This window comes from Acanthaster planci, linkage group LG18, assembly GCF_054643075.1.
Source record: "Acanthaster planci isolate LZ-2023a linkage group LG18, COTS_SCS, whole genome shotgun sequence".
NCBI classification, from domain to species: domain Eukaryota; kingdom Metazoa; phylum Echinodermata; class Asteroidea; order Valvatida; family Acanthasteridae; genus Acanthaster; species Acanthaster planci.
In genome coordinates this window covers 5,891,891-5,913,613 of record NC_141794.1, presented here as the reverse complement: position 1 = coordinate 5,913,613, position 21,723 = coordinate 5,891,891, and the positions used below count along the sequence as shown (strand labels likewise).

Below are 21,723 nucleotides of genomic sequence, written 5' to 3'. Positions count from 1 at the left end.
CTTCTTCAGGGCAAGCAGATTGCCCTTAAGTGCTTGCCGTGAAGAAGGTAGGCCTACTCAGTTACCAAATGCTCGGCAATCACGTATTTCAGAGCACTGATTGATGTTATAGTCTTGTCGATATTCTGATCACGGTGCTACGCAGCCCTTCCATATTCTTAGAAATAGTCAGAGATGTGGTAATTCCTCATTTAAAATGCGTTGAATATTTCTTCAAAAATTGGTGGCCGTAAATATTATTAATGGTGTTATGTGAATTAACACGAACTACACGAAGTTTGAATAAAAACCCTTATTGATTCAATGCGTGCATTTTCTATTACAACACCATTTGAATGTCACTAGTTCAAATGTGAAAGTTAGAATTTTTCCCCTTCCGGATATCCAGAAAAATGGATAGAAAACAGGAACTTCTTTAAAATTTCGATACCGTTTGGCCACCTGAATAGTTTCTGGTTGTAGACTAGACATCTTATGGCAACAATGGACATTAGGCCGGGCCGCAACACCAACGTTAGGGTGAACATGATGGAAGGAGTCGGAGCGAGAGTCGTCCGTGGGCCCGACTGGAAATGGGGCAAACAAGACGGGGGCGAAGGGCACGTAGGCACGGTCAGGAGCTTCGAATCCCCGGAGGAGGTCGTGGTTGTATGGGACAACGGGACGGCGGCCAACTACCGCTGTGCTGGGGCCTATGATCTCCGGATTATCGACAGTGCCCCGACAGGTTGGGGAAAAATAAAACTGACTATATTGTTTTTCTTTCTCAAAAACCGATTGCACACTGAGATGTAGATACCAGTAACATAGAGGAATGTTCAGTGCACTTGACTCTTGCTCCAGTTTATTGATGGCTCTGGCCTTTCTGAATTTATCATCCTGCGAATGGGTTTAATTCAAAAGGAAGATCAAGTCTGGAGGGAGTACAATGAATTTGCACAAGATTCAAGATTAAGCTGAACAAGAATACTGTTCTGATTCATTTATTTGCATTTTATTCAAAATAGGTCCTATAGGCCTACTACTTAAGTCATTAGTACAATGCCTAGTCCCCTGACATGCCTGATGTGTTGCACCTCGATATTCATGATATTAGTATTATATTTCATATACTTGACTTTCTTCACACAGTGTTGCCAAACCTCTTTCTTGAAAAACATGGAAAAAGTAAAACTCATTTGGTTAAAAACGGATACTATTGCATCCATGATACATGGTTTTGAACCTTTGTGAACAATTTCATTGTCATGAAGTTTCATTCGAAATGCATAACTGTCGGTGTCCAGAAATTGGGCTCGAATTCAGCTGAGTGTTCCCTAACGTAGTGCAATTGAAAAAATTTCAAAATCCCACAAAAGCATCAACAAAATCCTTTGAATTTGATAAATTCTTGTAATTCCGCTCAAATACCCATCCACAAATTTGTCAGAAAATCATTTACTTTTGGTCATGTTAAATTAGTTCATTTTGCATGTTAGAAAAAATTGAAAAAATCTGGCAAAAAAAATAACATTTCATCTTACATGTACACTGTAACTTTGTAGCAGGTACGTTAAATCAAGATTCAGAATTGGAATATAAGGAGTTTGAAGTTTCACCAGTTGTAAAATTTATCTAAACATTCTCCATTAAGACAGAGAAGTGAAACATGAAAGTGTGTCACATGAGCTGTGCCACGTTAGGGTACATGAACAATGTAGGCCTAACATTAGGCTTGTTAATGCCATTCCTGTTCAAATAAAATTCAATATTTTCACACATAAATGTACATGTATTGTATTCGTTACTCAGGTACGGTTAGGCCTAGAAAGATGCACAGGTTTTGAATTTCTTAAAAGGTTTGACAAGGAAACATTATATTCATATGACTTTTCAACTGTATATTGTATCATAGAATGCTGGAGGTAATTAACACCCACACACACTAAGGCATTATGGACCAAATTGTGATCAGTTTCTACATCATATGGATAAACATTTCTGGATAGGTAATCTATGTACATGTGTATCATTTAGGAAAGCCGTAAAAGCTGTAACACTACACAATCATACTGTGAATGGTGACAAATTAGTTTTCCTGGCAGTCATGTATGGTACATTTAAAATTACCTCATATTTCTGCAATGGAAAAAAAGCATTAAACCTTTTTAAGTGGAAGTAATTGGAAAAAAAGACTATTTTGGAGACAGTTTGCACTTAAATCTGACAATAATTAAAGGTACAGTCCATTATTTACAGTTATCCAAAAAGGAACCTACGAAAAGATTGTTGAAAAGCATACTTCATTTGAAGATGGTTATGGGATTAAACTTCCTGAGAAATTATTCGGTCTGGCAAGCTGTTGTCATGAAGAAAACAGTGAAAGATGGCCATTTCCAAGTGATTCATCTACAGAGGCATTTTTGAAAATTGCCATTAGAAGTGTGCTCAAGAGTTGGCACAGTGCACACGTGTGGGCGGTTACTATAATTCGTCAGTACAGTGTACATCGAGTACATGTAGCTGCACTCGACTGAATGTGAGAACATGTCCTAGATGCTGAATAGAGGGTTTGCATGGCTGCCATCTTGCAGGCCAATATTTTTGTTCCACAGGGTATACACAAAGGAGGTTTCCCAGTGGTACAAGAGAACTGTCCTGCAAGATGGCTACCATGCAAAGCCTCCATTCAGGCACTGTTCAAAACACTGAGCTCAAATTCATACTGAGCAAATTTTTTTGCGTGAAAGGAACATAATGCACAAATGAAAATGATGAAATGTACATCTTTAAAATGAGTTTGTTTTGACCAGTTGCATGTACTTCAGGTATTTGCAGTTCACTTCTGGCTTTTGGTCTGACATCTCAGGAGTCAAGCACGATGGTACCATGTGTGATACCTGCCGCATGCAGCCGATCTATGGCATCCGCTGGAAGTGTGCTGAGTGCCCCAACTATGATCTCTGCACTGCCTGTTACCATGGCGACAAGCATCACCTCAGACACCGTTTCTACCGCATCAATGTGTCATCCAGCGAGAGGTGAGTTGGAGCTCTAGGTGGCAACTTTAAATCCCAGCCAAGGTTTTGGATTTGCACTGGCAGTCAGAATTACAGCTAAGCTTGTAAGGTGTTTGTTTCATTTGGTGACGATTGACCGACCCTGTTTGCCCTGTCCACTGTGCACGTGAGTAATTAACATGTGTAACTTTCCAAGACCTCACTGCATGTTGCAGCCATGTACGCCATACGCGTGTGTGTGTGCATGTCGGACATAAATCACAGCTGTGATTGGTCAAAAGACCATGAGGTGGGGCTTAATTATGGATCGCTCTGTTGAATCTGACGTCTGGAATCCTGTTCCTTGTTGGAGGTTGTCCACAAGAATTGAAGTTCTATCGGGGGAAAAAAGGGGAGCAGTAATCCTCCCATGTCATCTGGTAATAGTTAAAATCACTTTAAAAGTAACTCTTCATGGAGAAGTTCATAGTACCTATAAGCACACCTCAAGAGACTCATCTTATTTGCTTAATGTTAATCTGATACTCGACAAATTTCCCTTGGAGCTGATAATAAAAGACCCTGTTAGCTTGAAAATTCTTAAATGAGCTTTCCATGTACAAGTGTGTAAAATCGTCTGTATAGCATCAAGCATTATGCTGTTGCGCAACAATTGCAGTGCATAAAGGATTTTTTGTCAAGAATGTGACTGACACCCCCCAAAAAAACTCGAGGAAATGACAAGACTGAGTCATCTAAAATGTCAAGAAAACATGGGAAAACACCTTGGCAAACCACCGTCATCATATCGATTGTAGCTTACAGTTGGAGTAAGTCTGGGCTTTTCACAAAGTGTGGCATAACATCACTTGAAAACGGTACATTGTAGTTTTCACATTCATTTGAAAAGGTTATATTGACTTTTCTTTGTTATCAGTGAGATAAAAATCCTCTACATTATATTGTAGGTTCTCAGGTTTCGTCTTGCACTGTCCCTTCCCAGCCAAGCTTAAAAACTGTCTGTCCTCTCCCACGAAAGTTCTTGAAATTGACACTCCTTGGTACTATCTGAGACCCTATTTTCAGCGCACCCAATAGTTTGGAAGGAAATGTGAAGACTTGTTGACCAGTGTTGAAGATTTACGTTAAAAACACAGGCTTGCAAATTTTGAACAAGCAAACAATGCCTATCCAAATCTGTGTTTGCATATCCCCATGACAGGTACATGTAGCTACCGGTACATGAGACACTGATAGTTCTTTGCAAATCGATATTTTATCTTTTTTACCAGTCTGAGTTTAGAGTTTGTGAGCTGTCTCAATCCCTTATACTTTTTTCCATCATGCTGCACAGCCAAGAGAAATTTTGTTTCAAAAAATGGTTTAATTTTGTATTGCAAATCTGTGACGTTTTAAATAGCAAGAAGTTACAACTGTGTAGCATTTTGCAATGTGATGAAAGGAAAATTGCCCTCCGCACAATGTTACTGAATTGTCTGTCTGATGTCAAGTTTTAATACAGGTATTTTTCTGCAATTAATGCCGACAACAAATGTTACCAAGTAGTGAGATACTACACCATTATTTGGAATGGCCAAGGTGTGAAAGAGTCGCCTAATTTAAACAAATGAGTTCCAAGTCACAAGAGCCATGTTTGAGTGAAAGACATTTAAGAAGAATTTTGCCCCAATCAAAAATGATGGGAACCTTTGACTTTTTTCTCCACTTAATGTCAGAATGCCAAGCTGAATGATGCATCAAAACAAAGACCTCAGATTGCTCCATGAAATGGATACTAAAGCAAAATACTTAAGACTCACTTTGTTGGATTCCGTCAGAATTCATGCTCATCTGCCGACTTTTTGACAAGCAATTTCTTGTTTGTGTTTCCTCCGAAGAATTGGGCTGGAGCCGCGCCGAAAGAGCAAGAAGATCATGGCCCGGGGGATCTTTCCTGGGGCACGGGTGGTTCGAGGTGTGGACTGGGAGTGGGAAGATCAGGATGGGGGCAGCAGCCGGAGGGGAAAGGTGACTGAGATCCAGGACTGGAGCTCCACCAGCCCCCGCAGCGCCGCTTATGTCCTGTGGGACAACGGGGCTAAAAACCTGTACCGCGTCGGCTACGAAGGAATGGTGAGTATCCCGCATGGACTCCTCCAGCCCACGAAGGGTCAAGCACTTGCAGACAGGTTCCTGTTTCTACATTTTTGGAAGGGCGATTTGAAGTGGAGTCTCTCTTTTCTTTTTCACCTTTGTCTCGGCATTCCCCCCCCCTTTGCAAAAATAGATTCATTGCCATTTGTTTTGAGACTAAATATGCAGTGGGGGAAGCAAGCAATCAAGTACAAGTTCCCAATCTTTAAGAAGTTCCCGATACAACATTTTTACCAATTGGCATTTAACACTTGTAAATTTATGTCAATTTCCATGCAACATTTTCAGGTTTCTTTAATGTTTGTGTTGTTTGCCTTTTGCAGTCTGATCTGAAGGTGGTTAGTGACGCAAAGGGAGGGACTTTCTACCGTGATCATCTGCCTTGCTTAGGTAAAACTAATCTCCCTACATGTTGCCCCAGCATTCTCCTCGCAGTCAGTCAAAGATCCTGTGAGTTTCCCCGCACAGCTCGTGTTTGATATCCACAACCAGCTCCTGTCAGCATTCAAGGTCTTTGCGTGTGCACCCGAGGCCCAGTTGAAACTGTCCCTACTAGTCTCTCTTTTCGTCATCAGTGAATGTTTCTACAGTCATTTGCAAAAGTTTAGGACCACCCATAGAAAATGCGTTAACCTGAAGGAAAACCAAACTTCAACCAATCAATCATGGCAACTTATGTTTATTTTCAATGGGTAACCTTCATTGAACATTTCTGACTACATTTCCATGATTTGACATGTTAACAGTCTAATATTCAGTGTGTCTTCCCTTATTTCTGATTGCTTAGACTGGCTTTTTTTTTACCCATGCTGACTTGCAGACAAAATGTCATACAAGACCTGCCTTTGCCAAAACCTTCATTCAAATGGGTATACAGCACTGCACTGATGTTATGCACCACTGTAAAATCATGTTAAGTAATCACTCAGTGAGACAGTGTAATGCAGGCCCAGTGACAGAAATACCAATGAAATTCAAGGTGGTCTTAAACCTTTGCGAATGACTGTAGTAAGGGCAGATATTTGAGTGTGGAGATTCTCTTTCAGGAGACTGTCCAGTATGTTTGCAAACACAAACAAGTATTGTTATCAGGTCCTCATAAGTCGATCACAGGTCCTCATAAGTCCATCACAGGCCCTCCCAAGTCACTCGCATGTCATTTGGAGAGAATACATGTACAATCACAGGTCCTCACAAGTCAATCATAGGTCCTGCCAAGTCCATCATAGGTCCTGCCAAGTCCATCATAGGTCCTCCCAATTCACTCGCATGTCATTTGGAGACAATACATGTACAATCACAGGTCCTCACAAGTCAATCGTAGGTCCTGCTAAGTCCATCACAGGTCCTCCCAAGTCAATCATAGGTCCTGCCAAGTCCATCATAGGTCCTCCCAAGTCACTCGCATGTCATTTGGAGACAATACATGTACAATCACAGGTCCTCCCAAGTCAATCATAGGTCCTGCCAAGTCCATCACAGGTCCTCCCAAGTCAATTACAAGTTATCCAGCCTCTGATTAAGCCAGTCTACAGAAATTAGTTTAAGTGTTTCTTCTATTAGGGAAGGAATTTGACTCGTAAACAGACTTTTGAGTTGACCTGTGATGGACTTGCACTGAATTCACTGCAGCACTGGTGAGACAAAGTGTGACATGCTACTCGTTTTGATAATTGATTTAATCACAAGCTGTGCAAATACATGTACTGTACCCAATTTGCCGAAAGTGGCATTGCCGTAGATGGCTGAAAAGATGTCCTGGGAAAGACACACACAACTCTGGGCTCACCTTTAGTTTAAAATGGCTACATTGAACATTTCTACTCCTACTTTTGTCAGGTGAGCAGGGACCAGGTAGTCGAGGGGTCCATGGATTGTATGCACTAGGCGATCAAGTCAATGTGGACCTAGACCTGGAGATAGTACAGAGCCTTCAACATGGACACGGTGGTTGGACAGATGGAATGTTTGAGGTAAGACAACTCTGCTATAGTACCTCTTGTGCATAGAGTATGCATCCTCTATAGGACTGAGTTTGATAAAGTTTTGTAGGCAGCTCACCTTCAGCAGCTAAAAATTGAGGGCATTCATACATGCTGATTTTCAAGCATCGGACAAATTAAAAGTGATTATTTTTGAAATTCAGTAATGTTACTCCACAGATACATTTCACATATAAATGCAAGTGATATGAATGTGAATAAAGGAATATTTTGGTAAGATATGCACAAGAAATTGGAAGCAATATCAATACAACAATAGTTGCAGAAAGCTCTCCATTCCTACTAACCCAAACTAAACTGTTTATTGTTCAGTTTAAACTGGATCCCATACATTAGTAAATTTCTTTTTTAATAGATCATTAGTTGGTCCTTCAATTTCATTTTTTTGTTTCAGACTACAAAAAAAACTTTGTGTGAGTGAAATCTATCCCTCAGGTACAGGAACCTGCAGAAAAAAATTCACAAACTAAAAATCTCACACAAGGTATTTGAATTAATTGTGGCAAATATTTTCACGAGGAAATCATCAGACCCCCTCCCCTTCTTATACAATTTTGTAATTTTCATAGTGTTGCTGCTCCTAAGCCTGTCATCAGCAGTCAATAACTTCAATGTTTCATCCTGAATAATGGACTACGGAAACATTTATTTGTCGAGAAATGAATCTTGAAAAGTTCTTAATTTTCTCCGGGAATAAACCATAACAGTGTTGTGATGGCTTCAGAGGGCCTTTTTATGTAGGGGGGCTGGAAATCAATTTTTTTTATAATCAGAAACAGTAACTTATAAGGAAGTGATTGCTTGAAACATTACATGATTGTGCATATATAGGCCTACAAGCAATGAGAACATCAAACATTGTCAAGTGTTTTAGAATTCAGTGTTTTGAGATGGAAAAACATGAGTTTAGTGCAGAGATTCATTGCTTTGCAATTGTGTAGTTTCTAACCACTTTGTGCCTTGCTCTTTGGTTTGGCGTAGACTCTTGGTGCTACCGGCACTGTGGTGGGCATTGATGAAGACCATGATGTTGTTGTTTCTTACCCAAGCGGCAACAGGTAAATGAAAGATGTTCAAACTTACTCGTAACCAAAAAAAAGTTCTATATCAGTAGTGCTGGTGTAGACACCGTTTTATCAAGTTCACATCGGAGGGCGTGTTATCCTGCAATGCTGACAGTTTCCACAGAGAGAAAGTCAACTCATTCTGGCAGCGTGTCCTCAAAGCAGAGTCTGGCAAGCTAAATGGTCAAATTTCCGATTCATCATTTGTACACAAGCCACTGGATGGCTGCGCACACAAATATTGCTCCATGATGGAACCATGAGAGTGTTTTGAAAATGAAGTTGTGATGAGAACTAACGTAAATTCAGCCAGGGGTATAAACAGATTAACACAAATGTGTAACACTTGGCACTTTTAGCCAAATAGAGTACCGAAGTGAATACGTCACATGCACAATTAGTGTGTGAAAGGCATTAGCGCGAGAACCAGCACGTGAACCAACACGCGTGCGTACTCCATTCGTTTGCACTGCACTTTCTGGTTCACAGTGACGTCACACTTCGGTACTCTATTAGTCTGCATTCCACTCTCTGAATCTCCAATCATTATCTGATTTTCTGTGCTTTCCAGGTGGACCTTCAATCCGGCTGTCCTGACCAAGGTCAATGCCGTGACCTCCTCAAGCGGGTCGGCCAGCGGGGACACGCCCACTGCCTCTCAGTTCCAAGTGGGTGACCTGGTACAGATTTGCAGTGACCTGGAGCGTATCAAAGCTTTGCAGAGGGGCCATGGAGAGTGGGCCGAAGCTATGCTGCCGGTGGGTAACAACATTTGGCAACCACAGTAGGGCCAGTTTCATGAAGCTGCTGAGCTCAGGAAATATCTGCTCAGCAAGAACAAGTTACCAGCCAAAAAGTCATAGAATGGATATGTTGTTTGGTGCTTTGCAAATATTTGCTTAGCACGTAAACTTGCTCTGCAAGATTTTCTTCTAAACAATTCAATGAAACTGGCCCCTAGTCAGTTAGGCAAAGCATGCGCTAAAGCTAGGCAGGCCCTGGCGCCAAGTGCTCTTCGTCTGATTTCAGGAAATGTGGCCTGACTTTTAACACACAGGATATGTCCAACAAAGTTGCTCAGCTATGCAGGTTGTTTAAAGTTTCAAATATTTTAAAAACTTAGTTGAGGATGCTCGTAGCTTTAACAACTTCTTTGGGTGAACCATGACACGATGTTCTTATCACAGTTAGAGTTACCTCTGCCCATCAAAAGGGTGTTTCTTCATTGTCAGAAACAACCCATTAATGTGGAAATTCTCGCATTGATAAACATTTCACTGTCCTAATTACAGAGCCATAGATTTCTGGTATCAAATTGTACAGGTTGAGCAATGTTGCACTTGACCACTTCCTGCCCGGGATTCCGGATCCGGACACGTATGCTTTATATGCGTGGCCGGGGTCTCCAAATTCGGACAAAGAGAACAGGGCCTTGTAACAATAGACCGTACTTGGAACAAAAGACCAGGCTGCTGGGCATTACCGGCATTTTTCACTCTCAAAAGTGGTGATAATCCAGCCTTGTTTTGAAACCGTATACCACGGTTCGGGGCATTTAGAGGGAGTGGATTACCACCGGGGACAAAAGCGCTCCACCACCGCAGCGATGAGCCACTCACCACCACTGTATGCTAATCTGGCCCCTATTGAAAAGAGGTCAGCAGTGCACCGAGCCAGGTTCATGAACAAAAGACAGTTATTCAACACCGCACAATCTGGGTGCTGTTTACAAGGCTGCAGGCCTGGATGAAATACTCAGGCATCAATAGATTTTGTCTGTCAGGCTACAGGGGCCACCAGACAGTCCTTCATGGGTTTGTAAGTGTCCAGTAAATGAAGATAGGAATTTTTAAAGAATTTTGAAAACAGAAAAAAATGATAAATATCTTGGCCCAGCATCATCGATATTGATGACTGCCCCGGCAGGAAGTGGTTAAAGCATGATCACAATTATGAAGTAAAAAACCCCATTTACAATTTATATGCTGCATGTTAAAGTGACAGAGATATGTTGCAAGTGAATCACCCACCACATGACATTGGTAACATGTATTATGATTTCCTGCTCAAGTTGTACAGCAAAACATGACAAAAATGGAATTACAGCATTTCTTGAAGTTTCTTGAAGTTGGCTGGTTCATGGCTGTAGCTCTCATCGAGCTTTCCGATGTTTGTGCCCTGTACAAAAGAACTTCAGCAGTTGATTCAATCTCAAATCCCTGTTAGGCAAAAATATGAAGTGAAAGCCTGCTGAAGTGGCAAAAAACTTTGAAATCTGGGGCAGATACACTGTTCAATGGAAATTGTCATCCAAATTGTACAAGCTTTGTACAAGTTTACAGAAGGGGTTTCATTATTTTTGCAAAAGGATATATTGTCAGCTGTATTTGTTAAGGTCTAGATTGGACTTAGTGTTGTTTTTTTCTGTCATGTGCATGTATTTTCCAAGTCTTTAAGAATCATAGAATGGGCCTCCTCGTTGACTTTTTATTGCGACAGACTCCTATGCAAAGTGTGCAACGGTAGGAATTCACCCCGATTGCGTTAAAATAACTTATTTCACTGGCCATTCGGCGTCGTGCTGTAAGTTGACACAATGCACTGAGAGCTAAGTGTAAAAGCTAGTATTGCATACATGCGCTGGTGAAATGCGTTTGTATAGCACAGAGTGTGCCCAGTCGTGCTGCGTATTTGATCAGTGCTGAGATGGACAAGCAAAGTGGTTGACAATGTATGTTGCTTCCAGATCAGGAGAAGGGGTTTTGACAGTTGCCCGTTTTTAAAATCCAGGGCTGATACTGTGTGCTACTGTATGTCAGAAAGTCCAACATGTGGTGTAACAGAGCCCTGGAGTCTGCAGGCGTACAGTGGCAGTGGAGCTTACATATATGTGTGCTCAGTAGTTACGCTCAGCATGCACAGGAGTTGTAATGTAAAGTCGGCCACTTCACTGTATCTCCTTGCTGTTCATTTTCTTTTTCGCTTAGCAAACTACACAGCGTTAAGTCAGTATGTTATTCATTGGCATTGTCAGTGATGTCCAGACAGATGTCGCATTCCGGGGTTTGTCTGTCAGCAGTCCGTACATGGCTCGTTTCCACATTACACTCTTACTATAAAGATTCTTCAATGGTTTAGCCGACTTATTGGTTCGCTGTCTTTTTCTTTTCTCGATTGGGGCCGACAGACATTGGGAAAGATTGGCCGTGTGCAGCAAATCTATCATGACAATGATCTGAAAGTGGAGGTGTGCGGTACATCATGGACCTATAATCCTGTGGCTGTCACTAAAGTGGCGTCAGATAGCGGGGGATTAAGCAACTCATCAGGTAAATGCAATTTGGTCATGGGCGGGCTCTAGGATAAAAAAAGGCGAGGCTATTTGGAACAAAGCACCAGATATCACACCAGTTTTAATATCTTCAGTGCCATGTCAGTTGGCGCATACATTTGACTGTGCCGTAAGGGTCAGCCTTGCATGTGTTTCTTACGTAATGTTTGCTTTTGCTAATAGAGGGCTTTGTGACAACAGGTGCAGAGCGCACAAAGTTCTTGTGTCATGCATTCTCACGCAGTTTGGCATCATTTTATTTCGGCTTTGAAACAATTTTTGGACATAAACATCTGTGCAACACATATACAGCTGTCCAAAGAGGTTTTGACTTGGATACAGTCTTTGACGAGAACGATCCTCTGCGGAAATGGACCGTAGACGTGACGGGCAGGCAACACGGTCCGCGCCCGGAAAATCCAAACGCCTGAACATGTGATGTACACGCGCGATGTGCATTATTTTGAGTACTGAAATTTTGAAAACATGCTCAGATCAGGTGGGAAAAGGGCCAACTCGCTCTAGAAACCTCGATAGTTACAATTTTGGGATACCTATTACTAGTTTATTTGGAAAGAGTTATACAGACAACATTTCATGCCTCCGTGCACAAACCTATGAGACTTCTTTGGAAAAAAAAGAACCTGTTTTCTAAGTAAATGCTAAGGAATTTACTCCGCTATTTTTCACTTTTAGGACATGTTTTCACTTTCTAATGGCTGTTATAATATTTTAAGAGAAAATTATTGTTGTCCGTACATTTAATGTAATTCCATTCAGGAATTTCAGACAAATATGAAGAAAAAGTAAAATGAAACATGTGCGTAGCCTAAATAACAAGGAAAAAAAGTGACCAACGGTTGAAACAGGAGGCTGTAAATTGCACCACAGAGCATCTGGATTTTAAAATTTTCCAGGACCCCATGCTGTATATGCTTCATGCTTCGCACTCGCGATTTCAGCTATTTTGTAATTCCACTCACACCCCTGTGTATAGTTTTAAGGTGATAAGTAAACCATGACCACAATCTCATGCCATTCCAGAGAGATTGTCAGCACTTCTCAAGAAGCTGTTTGAGACCCACATTACTGGAGACATCAACGAGGAGCTCGTGAAAGCAGCAGCCAACGGGGATGCTATCAAGACGGAAGAGATTCTGGCTAGGCCAGATGCTAACGTAAGGCCATCGTCTTGCTTAGTTTATTCACTAACACTAGTTGAGTGGTTTCCAGTACACCACATATGGAATGTATGTCCATAGAAGTGCCAATATCACCATTACCAGTGGTAGTAAATTTCCATAGCTAAGTTTGTGCCAACATTGCGTATCTTGAGTGAACCCATGAACAAAAGAGATCCACATAATGCAGGTTGTGCAATCTTTGAGTAAACTAGGCCAGGTCCGTACAACGTTATCTCCTATCTGGGTCAGAGTAGTAACAAGAAGAGGAACAGTCAAGGAAATGATCTGTTAAAAGCCAGCTTAAAAAGAGTGTTCACATTGCAAGGAAAATTGGCATTTTCACCAAATTTTCTTGAGTATATGAAAACAAAATGTCCACACTAGTTAGCTAACATAAACGTGCGTATGTGTGAAGTGTATGGTCACGCACTCATTCCCTGATTAGCATTTCCACTGTTTCAAGATATGGTTAACTTTACAGAATATGAAATTCAACCTGAACATTTTCTCAGAGGAACTGTTTGTACATAATGTTTATTCATTGCCTTCCGTGTTTTGCTATAACGAACCAACAAAGTAAATCTTATCAGAATGTGAAAATTCAGTCATCCTTTTGGAGCAAAACGGCACTTGATACTGAAAGCGTCTGTCTTAGAGGACATCACTGTTATGGTCATCCTGGTCATGGAACAAACTGATTACCTACACATAGACTGAAAGTACCAAGATAAATGGGACACAAAGTTAAATGTGATTATTACTTATTAAAATAAATTCATGTTTATAGGCCATTTTTATTTTAAACATGTTTATAGGCCATTTTTATTTTAAACTAACCAAACCATGACACTGCAGATGAGACATTTGGAAATTAACAGAAGAGTCACAGACAACTAGAGTATAATGTTTTATCAGAAATTTACCCACTGTTCTGCAAATTACAGCCCCTGGAAAGCAGTTTTGCGATTATTTCCTTTGCTTCTTTCTTTGAGAAATTGAAATACAGAAAAATTAACAGAAAAATCATTTTTAAATATGATATATACACTTTCAAGGATTTGTTGTTTTCTTAGTATCATTGAAACATGTTCGTGTATAAATATATCACCTTTTAATGTTAATGCACATTTTGTAGATATTTGCTGCAAAATACATTGTTTAGCCTGGTGATCGCTCTTCCTAGCATTCAGTTGGATGCATCCAACCCAACCTGTTGTCATTCCAGTTGGACAAAAAAGTTCTCAACCGAGCCTGTTTTCCAGTACTCAACTTTGTCTCCATCTCAGGCCTCGTCTTCAAAGTCAATCCCCGATTGTAGGCCACAAGCGTTGAAACTAAATTGAAGCACTAATATTTTGCTCTTTTTTCATCTTATTTGGTCCTGTGGCACTATCAGACTTACTGTGACACTGACAACTTCAAAGCCAGGTGATAAAAACAGATGAAGCCTGAGAGTGTGACAAAGTTGAGCATTGAAAACTGGTTTTGTCTTGTCGCTTACCCACAAGGTGTTGTACATCAATATAGGGGGAGGGGAAACTTGCATCTCCCATTTCCGGTCTGGTTCTGGTCAGTCAGTCGAGAACCCAATTAGATCACAGTAGTGACCGGATACATTCTGCTCGCCTGACACCTCTGTGTCTGTGGAGTGATATTTCAAGGGGGTGATAACTGATAGTTCTCTGCTCAGATTCTCTTAGGCTAGTTGTTGTAAACTTCATCTATCTAGTAGACATAATTTATGGAATGTTTACAGAGAGAGTAAATATTTAGGTTTAAGGTTTATTGAACCTGTGATTGTGCCCAAGGGGGTTCTAACAGAGGTCACTGACCTTGATGGGATGCAAAATGGTGATAATTACACCTCATTCAACAGGGAATTCAATCTGTTTTTAATGGTAACCAAATGCCAAATCCAACATGATTCTGTGTGATGCGCACTAAACCTTGAGGGAAAACGATTGCTACCGTTCAAAACTGAATTTGTCAAGTTTACAGAAAGTTGTTGTGCAGTCTGTGCATTTGTCATCAAAACAGGCAGCATTTCTTCCATGATTCTGAAACAGTGCATGCTGCCAGAAACAAGTAGGAACTTTCTGGTTTGGCATTGATGTTAACTTCTAGGTATTGTACTGAAGTTATGGATCAATGAAGTAGTCCGAGCTGTGAAGGTTAAAGCAGCATAATGGCAGTTGCCATTGCTGATTGCTGGCCCATTCAGCGAAACTTAGGGTTATGCTTCGGTCTTGTACATGCAGAATGATCAAAGATTACTTTGCGTGGGCAGATGATGCCTATTGGAAGAATGCCTATCAACACAATTGTGCTGCATTCACAGCAAAGTCTTCAATGCTCCAAATTAGTTATCCCCAATGTGATTCCATCCACAATTCATCCACGTCGCCAGAAATGGAGTGATCCTGATTTTCCTAAAAAGACAAATATTTCAGCTGGATTTTCATTCAAATTAAACAGCTCAATCAAAGTGCAATTTTATGGTTCGGTTAGCATCTAATTAGACCAGTATTAACGTTTTTCACCTGCTGATGCGAGGGGTGGCTTTGTTTGTTCGTGAACCAATTACAGCATACTTGAGATCCGATTCACATTTTTCTTCCAAGTGTGACAAGGAAGTGCTTTGTTGCTGTCAGCAGTCATAGCTAAGACAAACTCCCTAATTAAAACCTCTCGCCCATTCCAAGGAACAACCACAACCCTGTAATTGCACCATGTCTGGTTCATCGGCAGGTCAACGTACAGTTTGCTGGCCACACTGCATTGCAAGCAGCCAGCCAAAATGGCCACGTGGACGTCATCAAAGTGCTCATCAGACACAACGTTGACGTGGAGATGGAGGTCAGTGCAAACTGTCAAGTGAAAGAAATCGGAGATATCTTGCACAGGAGAATGCCCGACAGCTAATAAATATGTACCTGACTGCTTGAAAATAGACTAGTGCACAGTTTGGTTCACTGCTAGCCACCTTGATTATCTTGCCATTATCGGCTTTGAGTTTTGTTACTTTGGCTGATGTATCACTTTATTTTTACCACCAATTTTGGTAGCAAAGTTAACATTCATAACATAGAAGATTACAACTTACATGTACATGTATATCGATCACTTAATGTAGATGGTGAAAATGCTTAATGGTTTGGACCTGTGATGTCATGATGGATGGTCAACATTCATGCAAGATGTGCAACATGTATGTGATTTGACTGAAGCAATTTGTATAATACACCCACTTCTGAATTACTACATATGAAGCCTTGTATAAATGAGTTGGCAAGGATGTTCATTCTTTAGTCAGCATTGTGCCGTGATTACTTGTTGTGCCTGAGGGCTAAAGTTATCCCCATGATTGCCTTGATCAAAGCCTGGGACACGCCACAGAACCATCGATCCCATAAAAAAGCTGCTTCTTTGTAGTCGAGTGCTTTGCAAGTTCTATAGACCTTTTTCGCCCATGTCACTGGCTTGCGCTAAATGTAAACAATACCACCACGTGTGGACCGCTGTGGTCATGGTTGATCACATATATTCCTACGGGCAGCTTCGACCATGTACAAGCGCACGTGCGAACACTGCATGCTTGACGAGTTTATCTTTGATAGGTAGATTACCATCACAACACATCATAGGTCCAGCACGATTGTGACATCACAGGAAAAAGGTCTATAGGACACAGCAACAAGTCAGGTTTAGTGCATCACTGGCATTTTGCTTTTTCTTTTTATGCTTTGTACCTAGAAATCAATTTACAAATAGGAGGTGAGTTGTCTTTGCATTGATATTTCTGTCTGATGCGCGGTTTTTGCACCCTATCTTGACAGGACAAAGACGGAGACCGTGCAATCCACCATGCTGCCTTTGGCGACGAACCCTCAGTCATTGAGTTGCTGCACCGTGCCAATGCCGACCTGAACGCTCGCAACAAACGGCGGCAGACGGCCATACACATTGGGGTCAACAAAGGTCACTACGGCGTGGTGAAGACACTGCTGGAACTTGGCTGCCACCCAAGTCTGCAGGTATGGTGCATGGGTGTGCGCAGTGGGTACTTGGGAGGGGTTGGTTTAACAGGTGTAAATATGTTTTCCTTGGTTGACGCTTCTTCACTCTCATTCTCTCGTCCTCGCTATCATTGTCATGTGAATCGTGACCTGCCCTTAGTGACGCAAGGCTTTTCCTCCATAGTCTCTTTTTTTTTCCCTCAGTAAAAGTTCGTTAATTGACAAAGCCATTTAAACCGTCCGTCTAACTGTGGGTCTTCCGTGCTTATCTCTTCGGAATAATGAGTTGTTTGATGTTATTTCTCTCATTTACTAGAAGGGAAATATTTACAAGTTTAATAATTCTTCAAAAGGTTTCTTGAGCAAACTGAAGGGTTTTGTGGGAAGGTTGAAGTTTGGGAAATATCTGTCATTTAAACCTCAGCATTGCAGGGGTAGCTGTCCCTCCAGAAATGCTGATTTTGTGATTTTAAATACACGCAGTCATTTCTGCTTGCTCTGCTGCATCCTCTTCATTACTTTAGCATTTGCCTTGAGAAAATATCACATGCGTAATTGCATAGGCATTTTCAACAGTGTTGAGCAGCCACACATTCTAAGTAATGCCAAGTTAATCTCTGGTAAGCGAAACATAAAACATGCACTACTTTGTTAATACCAAGAACAATCACAGAGACCAAAGAAGGGGGCTTCCCAAATTGCTACACAAGTTATGTCATGCCCTGGATTCAAAGGATGCATGGGTTTTTTGTGTTAATTTGGAACTGAAGAATTCCCTGAGATGTAGGCCTTCAGCAGAGTTCAGCCACAGACTGTCTCAACTGGCTGCAATGGAATCTTTTGCAAATCCCTTGACCTTGAGCAGCACATGGTCGCTTACTGGTTCATTGAAAAGCCGATTGAGGCGATGACAACTCCATGAGAATTTCAGCTGCCTTGAAGTGTTCCAGTTACGTTCTTGTTTATATCCAGGCTTCTCTGTGCGTGTTGGACAGCACTTTCATTTCACTGCTAACATACTTGAGCGGGTATGCACTTTTAAGGTCACGAATGCATCTTGAGTGAACAACATGGTTTGCTCGTGACTTCCTTCTGCTGATTTGTGCACCATGTTGTACATTGCTTGCTGTTCACGTATACATGCACGATCACCATAGAAACCACCAGTGGTGGCTTGCAACAAAAGTTGACAATGAACTGTAATGTGTTACCCACATTTGCCGAAGTAGACGCCACTTTCTTTGTATTCAAGTCAAGTACTCAATAGGAAATGCCGGTACTGACGCAGACCACATGAGGGCTCACTTGAGGGTATCTGGTCCATAATAAGATAACCCATCTAGCATTAAAGACATACCCCTTTGTATTTGTACACACTGTTCATATGTTGAAACTTGACATTTGTTTGTGGCTCTGTAGTTGTCTACAAGAAGGGTCAACATGTCACCAACATAATGGCATTTTGCCAGTGGTCTGATCTGATGTGGCAGATGAGCAGCAGTACTCAAAGTTGTTCCGTGTTGCCTTGTGTTGAGAAGAAATTTTTGTTGATTTTGGACAATGATTTTATATCAGAGGTTGACAAAATAGTAACCTTTCTTTTCTTCATGTTCTTCTATTTTAGTCAGGGAAAAAATGCACCTCACTGATCATTAGGTTAGGATGGACTGTTATGATTTATGTAATTCTCTAAGTATGTGATAGAACTGTCCTTGGCACAGCATGCCCAGGCAGGGTTGGGGTTTCTGTGGACTTCTCGCCCAACATGATCACCTTCACAGATAGTTGTGGTTAATTACTGTAAATTCCATCCTAAAATTCCCTAGATGGCTGTTGCCACACTTCTCTTGCCAATATCCCCTTCCTCCTCCCATCAGAAGGCAATCTGGTGTGAGCTTGCTTAGACCAGGGGGCTGCCAAGGGCAACTGTAACCCAGGCTAATAAGGGCCGATGCGTAGCACAAACTTTGCGGGCGGTCCACGTCATGCGTGCTGTCATCATCTCCAACCCTAGCTCCGATATCGCTTATCATTGCCCTACTGGTATGCTTCATCGCCGTCGTCTTCTTCACAAGCCCCCAACACCTTGGCATTTTGGTGAACTCATCCAGGGACAGTAAGACAGGTGCTCGCCCAGTGTGCTACTTGGACTGCTAAAGGGTTCGTTACATTAATTAGCTGGCGGGGGGACAGGGTACTTGGGCAGAGGTTGAATCCAAGGCCTTGAGTGGGGTTGTCAACTTTAATCTCACCTGACACTGAAACACACTGACATGCAAAAGGAGAGTACTCACATGCACTTCTTACATCAGCCTACATGCTCATATCCTCTTCAGTTCTCAAGTACTTGACCCGCATGTTCAAATATACAGTAGCAGGGATGATTAGATGGTAGAATGTTCACTTTTTGATATGGCCAAGTTACAGAACTTTATTGGCCCAAAATGTTCCTCAACTAATCTTTAAGAGTCGACAGTTGGTTTGTTCTATTCAATTGTATACACCTAATGTACATGTACACTGTGTGTATACCAATATGGATCTTAAACGCAGCACACACAAAACCAAAAACAAACCCAAAACTCTTGTGTAATCAGGTGATGTTTTATGAAGAGCAGGATATCTCAGTTAGCACGCAAAATCTAAAAGTGCGAAGAAAAATTTGGTTCAGCTGGGTTTTTCCCCAATTAACGAAAGTTCTTCCTTCTGTGCACTAGTTTACATGTGTATACATGTACACTGTCCTGTTTTGCATGAAACTATTCAGTGTACGTCAGAAACGATCAAAGGTCGGGATGGAGAAGTTCCATTGGTTTCCTTGAGAATCAAATATGCAAAGTCTAGAATAGCTTTACCGGAGTGGTTCTTACCATGTTTCTCAGCTGTATATGGGTCATTCCATGAAGTTTGGGCACAGTTTGTGACGGCGTCCCTTGTTACATCGGTAACTGTTATTGCTCTTTATTTTCACATTACAACAGATTAAGTAGTATTATTCAGCAAATATGAAGCACACCACTACAAGAACATAGCAATATTTAGAACAATGTCAATTTAGAATCCACATGCAGGGCAAAAAGATGTTTATTTTCACGGATGTAACAAGGGACGCCGTCATAAACTGTGCCCGAACTTCGTGGAATGACCCGTACGTGTAGATGGCGTGACCCAAAACAACAGTGTTGTGCTCAGGGATTTCGGTCAGAAAACATGGAACCCATGCAGTTAGTATAACATGCAGCCAGTGCTGTGTTCTGCTGTAAAGCAATATGTTACCAGTGCCATAAATGTACGACTGTCTTGTATTACCTAACTATTTGGAGATCCCTTGTCAGTGTACATGTAGGCAATGTGTTTGCCTCAGGGAAACAGCACAGGGGTTGCCCTGCATTAGTCATGTTGCAAGGCCTGGAAACAACAGTTTGAAACTGTCGACAATGAACAAGCAGAAACGGAGTTGTTTTTGCGAGAATGCCTCTCAATGTCTACCACTGTCTTCTATGGAGGGCCAAACTTGGCAAAAATATCTGTACATGTATGAGCCATGGAGTCAGATTTTACCTCTCATGTACAGTTGCCCCAGTCTCATTCTCTTATTCCTTTTGATTTTTTTTGTTTACATTTTGTGAATTATTCTTTTGTACTGATAGCCAGCCAGAGTTTTGCTGGCGATGCAGGGAAGAATTTTAACTGATCTACAAAGGAACAGACCCGATTGAAAGAGGTTTCACCGTGTCCTTTTGCTTTCATTTTGCACCCATTTTTATAACCTACATGTAATGTCAACTTTGATGGTCAGGAGCAACCACGCACAGTCTGCGTGCCTTACAAATTCCAGCATATTTTTCATGGAACCCCATAACATCTACATGTACATGTGTGGCCATCAACTGGGGCTTTCACCCAAAACTGGTCATGCACATGTGTAAGAGTGAAAGATTAACACTAGAAGAGCTTGGGGTCCTTGACATTTGTCCCAATATCGTTGCATTGAATTTTTTTCACATGCTGAGCCTTCAGAAGTTTTCAGTAACTTCTTATGGTGATTTTGACACCTATTTGGTGAAATTGGTGAAATTTGGTGTACTGTTCTTACACAGCGCCTGTTTTTCTGGGACAAGCCAAATATGTATTACGTTCTTAATGATGCATACGGGCTGGCATGCACATTTGTCCTTGAACTTCAAGTGACCGTAACAACCAGAGTTGACATTTCACATTTGTACTAATAATGAGTACTTTTAAGTGCACGCCATCCTTACTGTCCCGTGCAATTTTTTTTTCAAAAAGATCGAGTATGAAACAACTGCTTTCTAGGGAAATGGAATCCTGCCCCTCCTTTGCCCCCCCCCCCGCCCCAGCTGTGAGATGAGCCAAAATAGTTTCACTCTTTCAGGCTTAAAGTAAATGAAATCTCAAGTCACGTCATGTGTGCATAGTGTCAGCCCCTCATTGATAGGACAGTTTTATTTGTTCAGAAACTTTGGACAGACTTGTGGGACCAGTAATCTGTCCCCATAATGAGTTTTTCCCAACAATCATCATTCAACACGTTTGTAGTCCGCATGGCCGCAGTGCCATTGTGTGTATGCCTGGATGTGCAAAGATGGTCACTTTCTCTTGACCAAGGAGACTGTGTTTGTAATTGGCTATTAAGAAAACTGTCTTAGCAAGATTGAAATACTTCCACAGTGGGAGACTGTCTGGAAGATTTTGACATGTTGCAGCATTGTATCCAATAATTGGTAAGTCTGATGTTCACGGCATGTATTTCAAGGAAACAGCCACATGTCCTGACGCTCTATCAATCTTAAACACAGAATGTGAACAAATATATGTAAGTGCTGGACAGTGTAATGATAGAATTGGTGTGACTGGGATATTCATCCAACAAATTAAAATGGCCTGAGGTCTGAGGAATATTGAAATATCAAAGTGATTGTCTCTTTTGAAATCTGGCATATTCTTACCATCATGGGAGTAAAAGTTTCAC

The 21,723-nt window shown here is 41.3% G+C and overlaps 1 protein-coding gene across 1 annotated transcript in view; it reads left to right on the top strand.

Moving 5' to 3' along the window:
* Positions 1 to 313: 313 nt before the first annotated feature.
* mib1 (mindbomb E3 ubiquitin protein ligase 1) overlaps positions 314 to 21,723 on the top strand; it is a 161,412-nt gene continuing 140,002 nt past the window's right edge. Inside the window, exons 1-11 of the mRNA XM_022241399.2 lie at positions 314 to 727; positions 2,849 to 3,020; positions 4,877 to 5,111; positions 5,456 to 5,522; positions 6,972 to 7,105; positions 8,117 to 8,193; positions 8,771 to 8,957; positions 11,387 to 11,528; positions 12,575 to 12,708; positions 15,463 to 15,570; positions 16,551 to 16,748. Coding sequence (XP_022097091.1) covers positions 475 to 727; positions 2,849 to 3,020; positions 4,877 to 5,111; positions 5,456 to 5,522; positions 6,972 to 7,105; positions 8,117 to 8,193; positions 8,771 to 8,957; positions 11,387 to 11,528; positions 12,575 to 12,708; positions 15,463 to 15,570; positions 16,551 to 16,748 — 1,707 coding nt within the window. The 5' untranslated portion in view covers positions 314 to 474. The remainder of the gene's footprint in view (positions 728 to 2,848; positions 3,021 to 4,876; positions 5,112 to 5,455; positions 5,523 to 6,971; positions 7,106 to 8,116; positions 8,194 to 8,770; positions 8,958 to 11,386; positions 11,529 to 12,574; positions 12,709 to 15,462; positions 15,571 to 16,550; positions 16,749 to 21,723) is intronic.